At 34.0% G+C, this 12500-nt stretch overlaps 1 protein-coding gene across 1 annotated transcript in view; it reads right to left on the bottom strand.

Moving 5' to 3' along the window:
• LOC136854799 (nephrin-like) overlaps window positions 1-8334 on the bottom strand; it is a 28676-nt gene extending 20342 nt beyond the window's left edge. Inside the window, exons 1-2 of the mRNA XM_067131356.1 lie at window positions 7919-8334; window positions 6627-6812 (exon numbers count right to left, since the gene is read on the bottom strand). Coding sequence (XP_066987457.1) covers window positions 6627-6812; window positions 7919-8078 — 346 coding nt within the window. The 5' untranslated portion in view covers window positions 8079-8334. The remainder of the gene's footprint in view (window positions 1-6626; window positions 6813-7918) is intronic.
• Window positions 8335-12500: the final 4166 nt, after the last annotated feature.

Below are 12500 nucleotides of genomic sequence, written 5' to 3'. Positions count from 1 at the left end.
TATTCCTGGAGCAGTTGCTCTCAGGTTCCCTTTCTTTTAGACTTATACTGGCATCCTCGGTTAACGCCGAGATTTCCACCTGAGAGACCTGGGTTCGATCCCGACGTGAGTCAAAATTTATTTCTGTTCCATATATGATTGTGTGTTGATGATTTCTATCTTATTCACTCCAGAAGGGATAATTCGAATGAAATGTTGTCTATTGGGTCATTGCTGTTTGAGGAGGAAGTTGGGAAAACTTTTAGCTGGTATGCAAGCAGTTAGCTTGCCAGCTAAAGCTCCTTGGGTGCAGTTGCTCTCAGGTTCCAACTTCTTTTAGATCTTGTAATGGCCCAGTGGTTAGCCCTTGCTTTCCACCTGAGAGACCTGGGTTCGATCCCGACGTGAATCAGAAATTTATTTCTGTTCCACCGTGATTGTGTTTGATGATTTCTATCTTATTCACTCAGAAGGGATAATTCGAATGAAATGTTGTCTATTGGGTCATTGCTGAGTCGGGAAGTTGGGAAAACTTGCAGCTGGTATGCAAATGCAGTTAGCTTGCCCAGGTAACCTCATGCAGTTGCTCTCAGGTTCCAACTTCTTTTAGACTTGTATGGCGCATAAACCATGGCCCACGTGTTGGAATATTATGTCAGCCCATTTGATGTTGGTGCCCAGCCTGGGTTAGCGTTGGAGAGTCAGTTTTCCAATTTATTTCTGTTCCACCGTGATTGTGTGTTGATGATTTATGATATGTATATATATATATATATATATATATATATATATATATATATATATATAAATAGTATATATATATATCTTATATATTATATATTCTATATATATATATAGGATAATATATAACCTGGATATATATATACTAAATATATATATATTTATATATATATATACCTATATATATATATATATATATATATATATATATATATATATATTATATAAATAAATATTACTGCTGTTCGCCCTCGATGTATTTAGGTGTAGGAATATTAGTCCGATTGACCTCGACAGAGAACATCTCTGCCCGCCGGTAGGCTAGGCAATTCAAAAATAACAATCACCGCGCAGTAGACAAATGGCGCCGCATAGGCTGGAAAGTTTGTAAACAAAAATGCTAGGGCATTAGGGACCTAAGCCTCAGAGAGGTTTACGCTCAATGACCCCTAGTTATGGTGGCCCCTTAAGCTTTATTCTATGTATTCGACGATGCCTTTGTCAAGGTCGGATTGCCCGGGACGGTGTGTCAAGAACCGGCCTTTCTCTGGCAGGAACGAAGCGAGGTCGGGGAGAGAGATCCCAGCGGTCACTGAACCAGGGTGACGCTGCGTGCATGCCCGAACGATATTCTTTGTTCTTTATTACCTTTACTCCTACGTCTATCTTAATTAGTGAATTGGGAAGACTGCCAGAATACGACTCCTGAGGTCCTCGTTTTGCGCAGCGACTTCGACATTCACGGTAAGTCCGATTCTTGTTGAAGCCGTCGATTGACTAGTACTTTTCTGTATTTCATATTTTTCTTTGTTTTCTTCCTTCAGCCACCACTTTAGGGTATATGTGTTTACAGAAGTCTAGATTAAGCCTAATTATTATATTGTTAGCTTCAACCCCGTTATTCCAGTAAAATACCTAGGACTTAGGGTAAGCAAAAATCAGGTTAAATCTCGATGCTTTTGTATGCCTCGCGTCCGAATGTTTGGAAGAACCGTTGCGTTTAAAATCAAATTCATCTCAAATATTCTTGTTAAGGTTAATTACCCTTAACTGGCGACCTTTGGCTAATTAACGACTGTCTTTGAGGTTAACTTTTGGCTTCAAGTGGCAGGTTACGTGTAATCTTGGTTTGCAGGGCCGTAAAAAATTACGTAAATTGAATAATACATGATCAGCAAGACCCTCACACGTAACAATGATATATATATATATATATATATATATATATATATATATATATATATATATATATATATATATATATATATATATATATATATATATATATATATATATATATATATATATATTATATATATATATATATATGAATATCTTTAACTGTAATATATAGTGTAAATATGAAGATAAAAAGGCCCAAAAACACTGTGTGAAAGTTTCAACCATATTTGAAACGTTCATACAGTGTTTCATGGGTCTTTTATCTTCATATATATATATATATATATATATATATATATATATATATATATATATATATATATATATATATATATATATATATATATATATATATATATATATATATATATATATATGTATGTATATAATAATTTTTTGTGACAAATCCCACTTGAAATTGACAGGTTAATTGGCAAGTTCAGTACCAAGACATTTCACGTTTACTAACGCATCGTCTGGGCATCAAATGAGACAGATAAAAAGGAGGTTACAAAGTATAACAAAAAGTAAACAAAAAGAACAAGATTTTTCCAGGATAATAATAAAACAGATGGTCAGTTGTCAAAGGGTAACCACAGAAAGATTTTCCAGGATAATCCGAGATAAAAGGCAATATTCTACACCTGCTCAACCACATATTTCAAACGCATATATTTTTTTGTAATTCATAAACAGAAATATATATATATATATATATCTATAGCTATATATATATATATATATATATATATATATATATATATATATATGTCATATATATATATATATATATATATATATATATATATAAATATCAAACTGGAACCACAGACCACACAACAAGAGATAAATGGAAGTTTAGGCTTACAAAATCCAAAAAACATGTATAACCTTGAATACCAGATGGTTAATTGTCGGGGGTAAAAAACAAAAGGTATTCCACGGCAAATCCAGGATCACCATAAGAGAACCGGAATCTTACCCATTCAAATTGGAGAAACATATATAGAAATGAATATTCATTTTGCATGTATATATTTATCAACAACTTTATTAATTATGAAGGCATCAAGTTTAAACAAACCAAGACTTAAATTTAGAACACTTTCATTATTTGACTTGATAAAACAAGATTCAATGATATTCCTTTTAATTGTGTCATTGCACGGGACTAAAGATAGTGCTTTACTCAACTTAATAGGATGATCTAAATCTCTCATATGTACGAATAATGTATTCGATATTTGACCAAATTTGTTAAATTATTAAATGAGTTATCACTGTTGTTACTAAACATTGAACAAATAAACTGAGATATAAAGTCTCGTAAACACTGTACTTACACTCGGTTAAGGTACAGGCAAGCGGCAAATGGCAACTCGCACTCAAGGGTACTACGATACACTGGAAATTCACTCTTGCTTGAAGAAAAGTTTAAACACTCGCGAATGGAAAATACTAAAACACAAAATACAAAGGAGATTCGTATTTAGTGTTGTGTGCTACAGTCAAAGGATGCCAAAACAATTTATGCCAATGAAGTGCTGCTCGGTAAAAGGGGAACTCAGATTCAGCTAGTCGAAACTGATTTGCTAGTTGACTGAGTTGCAAGGAGTTCTAAATTTTACTTTAAATGATCATTGCTGCTTGTACCCAAGCTCTAAGGGTCCTGGCAAGGTCGTCAATGTCATGCTAGCGCTGCCCTGTGTTTGGAAAGGTGGCTCTAACTAGGATTTCTGATAACTAAACCTGACTGAGGGCTGCTGCGCTCTTGTGAACAGAAAAAGTTAAAAGTGAAAAGTACTCAAAATTACAAGTAAATGAAAGGGTTGTAGGTAAACTTAAGGTGTCCACTAAATAGTATAATTCACTAATTTAATCAGAAGATAAAATATGTACAGGAGTTATCAACAGAGCTCCATGGCACAGTCAAGAATTATATTACACAAAAGAATCACAAAATACTCAAGCGAAGTGCCACAACCGCAAATCTGACACACTGGGCCTTTTATAGGCTAACAAGCAATAGACATCAAGGAGGAAATGGCACCTGGATATGCAGGAAGGTGGCAACATTGATATACAGTTGATACCACACAACAGGGACTTGATGTCAAGGATCTGCAAGAGCAGGAAATTTGAACACGCATGAATGAAATAGAGTGAAATGACAGTGAATTCACATAGGCAAAATATCAGAACACTGTCTTACATAATAATTACAATTAAACGCAAGTATGTGAATGAAACTAAAATGTGTCACTGTTGATCACAATTCCACCACAATCAAAATCACTAGAATCTCTGAGGGAGGGGAACAGGAATATGGTTACAGGAAATAGAACAGGCATATAAGCACAGATAGGACATAGTTAAGGGGCCGACAAACAACTTCCGATCCATTACCATAGGTCCATGGACAAGACGTGAAGTTCATAGAGCCAGGGTTCTGCCATAGGGCGTCAGCGGAAGTCCCCGAGGAAAATACGACAAAGTGTAGGGGAACTGGAAGACTAGTAGGGTGTCAGCGTGCAGAGGTGAGTAGCTGGATACGGCAATCTTCGATGCAGGCAGTGTAGGAACTACTTGAAGGAGGACTCATGCAAAGTCTCTCGTTGACTTCTGGACAGGGGAACGTCATCAGGTAATTCAGCAGGGTGATGTCTGTGGAAGGCGGCTAGCAGAAGGCATCCAGTGGCGGGAAGTCGGGTGAGTAGACTAGAGTAGTAGAACAAGGTTAATTAATGGTGATGTGTGTGTGTGCATGGTGCCAGGAGGGAGACATAGAGTGGCGTTGTAGAGGTAACTAGCATGGCACATACTAGCAGTGTGTCTTCTGGAAAAGGTTGAGCAGAGTGTCTACAAGCAGGGAGGCACCTGAAGGGGGCCTAGCATAGGTTATGTTGGCAGCTTGACTCTTGAAGAGGAACTAGTGCAAGAGTCATTTGTTGGGGCCAGTATATATATCACAGTCCACCAGCAATGGTTCTATTTTGACACTTCTGACAGCCTCTTCTTAATGGGTCCTCCATGGTCCTACTTGCAGGGTGTGTCGTTAATCCATCCAGGTACCTAGAAAGGTCATCGTATGGCGGCCAGATAAAAGGTTCAAGGGGGAGAGGTGTCAGTGGGGTGACAATTTGATGGGAGAGTCGAGGGATTTGTAGCAGGGTTGCAGGTGTTAGTAAGCGGAGCCTCAGGTGTGGGTCAGGTCAAGAAAGGTGACCCTTGATGGCAGTGCAGGTAGTTGGGAAGGAGGGGAAACTCAGAAAAATGCGAAGGGGCATGCGTGACTGGAGAACTGAGAACAATTGTAACAATAGAAGGAACTCTCAAAGGGGGAGTGCTACTTGCAAGCAGCTGCTAAAAATGTCACCTTAGGGGTGCGTCACTAAGGTCAGGTCAGATCAGTAATGACTTGCGGTAGGGTCTTGCACTTAGTTTTCCATTATACACCTGCACTGGCTTAACTGAGCCTGGGAAAACATGGGGATGCTTGGTGTGGAAACATCAAAACATTTAGTACTTTTTTTGAAATGTATGGTAATCCATGTTGGTCAAATAAAAAAATAATTCACTGTAACTTATAAGAAAAATATCAAGAGGGAAAAATCACCACAAATGGCAAAGACATTTGTAACAATATATACTCGTGTGTGTGTGTGTATATATATATATATATATATATATATATATATATTGTATATATATATATATACTATATATATATATATATATATATATATATATATATATATATATATATATATATATATATATATATATATATATATATATATATATATATATATATATATATATATATATATATATATATATATATATATATATATATATATATATATATATATATATATATATATATATATATATATATATATATATATATATATATATATATATATATATATATATATATATATATATATATATATATATATATATATATATATATATATATATATATATATATATATATATATATATATATATATATATATATATATATATATATATATATATATATATATATATATATATATATATATATATATATATATATATATATATATATATATATATATATATATATATTTCCCATGATGATTTGTGATAAGTCTGTAAATCAGAATAATTTTTAAAAGAGTATTAATTTGATAATGATATCATTTTATATGTTGAATTTTAATTGCTATTCTTTAAGGAGCTAGTCTTCAAGTCTGTACAAAAGATTAAGACAGAATGTGAGGCTGTAAATAAAAATCTTTTTATCAAATTTCCTGAAGAAATTTAAATGTTTAAGTTTCAACAAAATCTGTTGTTGATTATTGTGTAACAGTAAAAGAATATTTTGAATTTCATGTTAAAATTAAGCTTCATCAGCAATTTCCATTGAGAAAATTGCAACCTAGAACAAGCAACATTATTCTAGTCTCGTCTTCTAACAGATCCAATAGGTCAATTTTACTAGCACAATTCAATCCATTTAAAAAAAAATTCACACAAAAATCATTTACAATTAACCTATTCATTATAAAGTATTATAGATATACACACTAGTCGACACCCGAGGATATACATAAAATTCATAATTTCGTTTAAAATTTCAGTCTGTGGTGAAGTATATTTATAAATCCAGCCAAAAATTCCCGTAGAAATTCATTCCCTTAATTAAAGAAATAAGATTTAAGTTCCCTACTTACTTATAACACTGATAACACGAGTCTCCTTAACCACTGCATCGCTGACAGAATTATAAGCTCTGCATTCGACGCTGATCTCGGCGAGACTCAGTGACCTTTCTAGGCTGTAATTAAGGTCAGATGAGGTCACCCAACCTCCCCCTTCTCCCTCGCTCACCAGGGAAGCTACAGTTGCCACCTCAACCCCTGCGAGAGGTGAAGAGAGGATGTTATAATAAATTAGGAGAATATTAAAACCGAGCTAAGTACAGAGAAGCTTCAACAGCGTGAAGTAAGAATGTGAATGTTAAATATTGGCCGTTAAACTCGAGAACTGAACTGGAAGATAAATTTCTCACAGTTAAGAATCGAATGGCAACAAAGTTCCGGAACTGATATATAAGCGCAAGAGAATGACGCCAGTTAAGGCATTAAGTAAGGACAGGTAAAGGACGAGTTTATGTGAGCCAACTTCAAACTGTCCGTTAAGGTCAGGAAGGCTACATGAAGTGTACCCTAAAAAGATTACGATTTTTTATTTTAGTATTCATTCACCTTTCTTCAGTGCTTTGAATCTTGTAGGTGACAAAAAATGTACTGATGGGTTGTTCTCATGCATAGTAAATTATTGCCTTTGTAAACAATGTTTTTTGTAATCACTAATATTCAATGCAAGATATAAAGATATAAGGAGAGAGAGAGAGAGAGAGAGAGAGAGAGAGAGAGAGAGAGAATCTCAGTAATGAAGGGTGGAACTGCTAAAAAAGTAAACTGCGGGGGAGACCAGTGGACAGACAAACCGAATGGAATCATATGGACAAACTTTTCCACAAGAAAAACTATCATGTTGAATGGATAGAATGAGTTTTTACATAACTTATTTACAAATATTTCAGAAATTGAGATAGTTACTGTCTAGGCAAAATGAGTTATTTGACAGGCTTACGATAAACCAATAGATGTCAAACCAAACCGAGTTGGTTATCTCTTGGGAAAATAATTTTCGTTAAATGTAAATCATGTTATTTTGGCTCTTGATGTTCTAACCCACAAATATTTGAGAGCTCACCAAAACTATTGTCAAAGCATAAAACTAAAACTGTTTTATTAGTCATATATTTACAAGTGTATTACATAGAAATATCAACACGCAATTACGTGTGGAACTTAACCCCAGGGAAATTTGACAAAACAAAATTTCATCTTGGTAAATCTGCCATTTTGTCTCACCTCTGAGGTCTAAAAATCTAAACCTTAGCAAACTTAGCGTTTAAAGAAGCCGTTTTTTTTTTTTTTTTTTTTTTTTTACTCACCGTCAACCAACCAGTTGATGGAGGCAGGAGGATTTGCGCTGGAAGTGATGCAGGTCAGAGTGAAGGTCTGTCCTGCAGCTGCTACAGAGGGACCTTTGACTATGACTCGTTTTGGACTGTCTGGCGGAAGGTCAGGGGAGAAGGACATGAGAATGTACATCCTGGCAACCCACACTATCACAAGATTAAATGAGTTTCACGGATTTTTTTTTATTTAAACATTACCTTTCCTCTCTCTCTCTCTCTCTCTCTCTCTCTCTCTCTCTCTCTCTCTCTCTCTCTCTGTCCGTCCGTCTGTCTGTCTGTATGTCTGTCTCTCTCTTTCTCTCCTTGGAATATTTATTTCTAGACAAGGTTAAGAGATATGAATTTAAAAGAATTTTATTTTTATTTAAACTCTCTCTCTCTCTCTCTCTCTCTCTCTCTCTCTCTCTCTCTCTCTCTCTCTCTCTCTCTCTCTCTCTCTCTCTCTCTCTCCTCGTGGAATCGCGATTTCTAAACTTTAGATTATTCTAGAAAATTCCATATAAATATGACGTTGATAACCCATTAATTAATCTGACATCATCTTGCATAGTTGGAAGCCCCTCTACTCGTCTCATCGTTTTGAGTCCCTTTGTTATTCATCATTATCGATAAACGTAACCATACTTCATCACATTTATTTTCTATCCATTATCATCAGATGACATCATCAAGTGAATTAACATGGAGGGTTCATGTCCATTCTCCTTGATTAAAAGTGGATGGAGTTTCACATTGGGTTATTGATTTTACTCACATTTCTCATCGTGAGCAGTTAAATGGGTCAGATTTTAATTGATGGATTTTTCAAAATTCCTTTTTAGGTCATTCATTCCTATGGGTTGCTCAAGCACTTGTTAGCTGCCTTATTCCTAGAAATCTGTAGATTATTTTGGAACCGAGTGATTCCTTTTGATTAAAAAGTTAGATCCCAAATAATTTTGTTTTTCGTCTTTGAAATGTGCCATGATTACGACATAGAAGATTCGTTCTGTCATTGGCTGCTTGTAAAGACCCTAATATTTTCGCATGGCCAGACAAGTTACCTATGAGGTAGTACCCTTAGCGTTAGCATAACCTCTTTGCATTCATTAATTACTCCTGCGTAGAAGAAAGTTGTCAGTTCAAACATTATTTGGTACTGATATCTTGCCACTTCTGGTTTTTCATGTTACTTTCAGCAGTTATTACACTGAAATGATTTTTGATTTCGTATAAATTCGAGGCCATTAGATTCATTTAATTTAACTATTTCTAATTATACTTTCCTGCAACGATTATTTTCTTTTCTGTAATAGGATCCTTCTTTGTTGCCAAGATATTTCCTAACAAATTTCTCTTCAGTGATTTAAAAGTCAAATACTTTTTCAAAATTGAGTTTAATTTCTTTTTGATATGCTTATATTCTATTGGAAGTTTAAATAAAATTGTAATATCATCAGTACTACTTACTTTTCAGCCTTTGTGTTTTGGAAAAATTAGCCGTAGAAAAAAATGATAGAAAATCATAGAGAACACTGTTCTCTCTCTCTCTCTCTCTCTCTAGCCCCTTATGATAAAATGATGCAGCCATTTTTAGGAGATAGAAAATGCAGCATTTTTTGAAATAAATTAGTTTATACAAGATACCTGATTGCATGCATAAACAATAAAAACATCTGAAGTTCATCTGCATCCTTCCCATTACGTATATCTGAGAGAGAGAGAGAGAGAGAGAGAGAGAGAGAGAGAGAGAGAGAGAGGAGAGAGAGAGAGAGGCTTTGATTCAAAACTGAGTTCTGACCAACCCCTCCCTCGACGACCGATTCCATTTGGCTACGGAAATAGAGTTCTCCTTGAAAACATGTTTACCTGAGGATGACTTGAGATCCGAGATAGATAAGCAAATGTCCTTGCTTTATCCTGGGCCCGAAAGGGAAGTGTGTTTTGTTTGCTCTGTTCCTCATTTTAAATCTTATCAAATGGTTTTCTCATAATGTTATCTCACTGATTCTGGCTTAGTTTTTTTTATGCTGAGTTAGTTACGAAACCAGGCCGCCATGTATGTGTATTGTGTTGAATCTCTATTCACTTATCTGTCTGTTTGCATGCACATACACATATACATACATGTGAATATATATATATATATATATATATATATATATATATATATATATATATATATATATATATATATATATATATATATATATATATATATATATATATATATATATATAAAATAGGAAAGGAAACACTGGAGTGCTGCATGAGGCCTTTCGACGGTCTGTCGTCCTGTACTTAGCAGGCTGAAGAAATATAAAAGTAAGTTTACAAAGAGAAAGCTCATATGAATGACAAATAGGGATTACAAAGGAAAAAAATATGTACCTGGAATCCAACGCAATTGAAGAATTAGTAGAACTGCCAAAACATGGTTAAATATTTAAGAGGTTTTACAAAGAAGTAGGATCAACCGTCCAGAAGCAGGGACAGGACAATTAAAAGATTATACAAGGGGGTGACTGACCACCAAAAAATATGAGTATAACAAAATAATTTTCTTTTTTGTAAACAATAACAATTTTTGCAAGATGAACATTTTACAAATAAAAATTATATTAAACATACAGAATACATAGAAAATATATATAAGGTAACTAATTTGTAATTAAGTCAGTAATTTTATCTTTTAGGTCATTCTTGAACATTTTCTAATACAGCAGTCCATATAGTACATGCCAGGGTTAAGGTTAACATTACAGCTGTTAGTGAGCTGGATAATAGCAGACTCCAAAAGATTTCTTGAAGAGAAATCTTTCGATCTGGCAATCACTGAACTTTCAGTCCAATTTATCCTGTGAGAGTTTTCACTTAAATGAATGAATATAGCATTGGATGTCTGCCCAGTTTTGACTGAATACTTATGTTGCTTAATATGTACATCTAAATCTTTGCTAGATTGGCCAATATAAAAAGAGGGGCAGTCCAAACATAGAATTTTATATATTAGTATGTTGTTTTCTTTAGTGCTATTTTTTATGAACATTCCTTTTAGTGTGTTATTATAGGAAAAACGAAGTTGACATTAAATGATTTTAACAATGATTTTATGTTTTCAAAACCATTAAAATAAGATAAGCTAAGAATGTTCTTGGTGGTTTCTTTCTCCATGTTACTTTCACTATAAAAGTTTTTGTGGGCTTTTTTTATAACAAATATCTAGTATATGTGAAGGATACCATAAATCTGTCCCTATTTTTCTTGTGTATTCAATTTCTTGTTCCAAATACTGGGGACTGACAATGCGCAAAACTCGTAAAAACATAGAAGAAAAAATGTATATTTTGATATTAAGGTATGGCCTGAATAAGAATGGACATAAGTTAAGTTGTTGGTTGGTTTCCTAGAAATACTGAATTTCCATTGAAATGGTTCTCTATGTATTAAAACATCTAAGAAAAGGAGGCAATTGTCTTTTTCTAATTCTAAAGTGAGCTTAATGGATGGTACCTGGTTATTCAAATTAGAGAGTAAATCATTTACATCAATACCGCAGGTAAAACAGCTAAAATATCGTCAACATATCTATACCACTTTAAAGGAGTATAAATGATATTAGGTAAATATCGTTTTTCAAAGAATTCCATAGATAAATTTGCTTGGAGTGGGGATAAAGGGTTGCCCATTGCCATACCGAATACAATCACAAATGCAGAACCTAGTGAGTGAAATAATATGACTTACAGGTAGAGGTAATTCATGATGAATTAGTTCATTACTAAGATACTCTAAAATAGAATCTACAGTGACTTCAGTAAAAAGAGAACAAACATCAAAACCAATGAATCTATCAGTGGGGCAAAAAGTTATTTTGTTTAATTTATCAACTAAATCTAGACAATTATATACGTGAGAATCGGAGATAGTTCCAAGTAACGGGGACAAGAGCGTGGTAAAATATTTCGAAAGTTTATATGATATTGAGCTGATAATAGACCGCATAGGATTATTTTCTTTGTGTGTTTTTACTAATCCGTACAAGTAAGGTAACGAGGGAAATTTTACTGACAACGGACCTATTAGTTCTTTTCATCTTTAAGGATTTTTTTCGCTGTGATTTTGAAATTTTTTATGACTTGATCAAGGGGATTTTTGTTAGTTTTTTGTAAGTCGTATCATCATCCAGTAGGGCCTGCATACGTGATATGTAGCCAGCTTTATCTGGAATTACAATAATATTCGACTTATCAGCTTTTGTGATGCCGATTGTATTGTCTTTTTTAAGATCGGTCAAACTTTTCTTATAGCGAGTAGGGAAATTACTTTCATGCCTATCATTGGCAGCTCCATAAACAATACCTTTCATTATGTCAACATGATTTTGAGGAAGATCACAATATTTTTCAAATATACATAGGGACGACGCAATTGTTAAAGCAGAGGGTCTATTAGATACAAAGAAGGATAAACCATATCCGAGTGCATTCAACATTTTCACTTATTTGTTTACTTGAAAAATTTATAACACAATCATTGCTAATAGTGCACGTAATGGTTGTGTTATAAATTTATC

Source organism: Macrobrachium rosenbergii, chromosome 30 (genome assembly GCF_040412425.1).
Source record: "Macrobrachium rosenbergii isolate ZJJX-2024 chromosome 30, ASM4041242v1, whole genome shotgun sequence".
In the NCBI taxonomy this organism is placed as follows: Eukaryota; Metazoa; Arthropoda; class Malacostraca; order Decapoda; family Palaemonidae; genus Macrobrachium; species Macrobrachium rosenbergii.
Note: the sequence above shows the minus strand (reverse complement) of the source record. Positions and strands in the feature narration are given on the sequence as shown.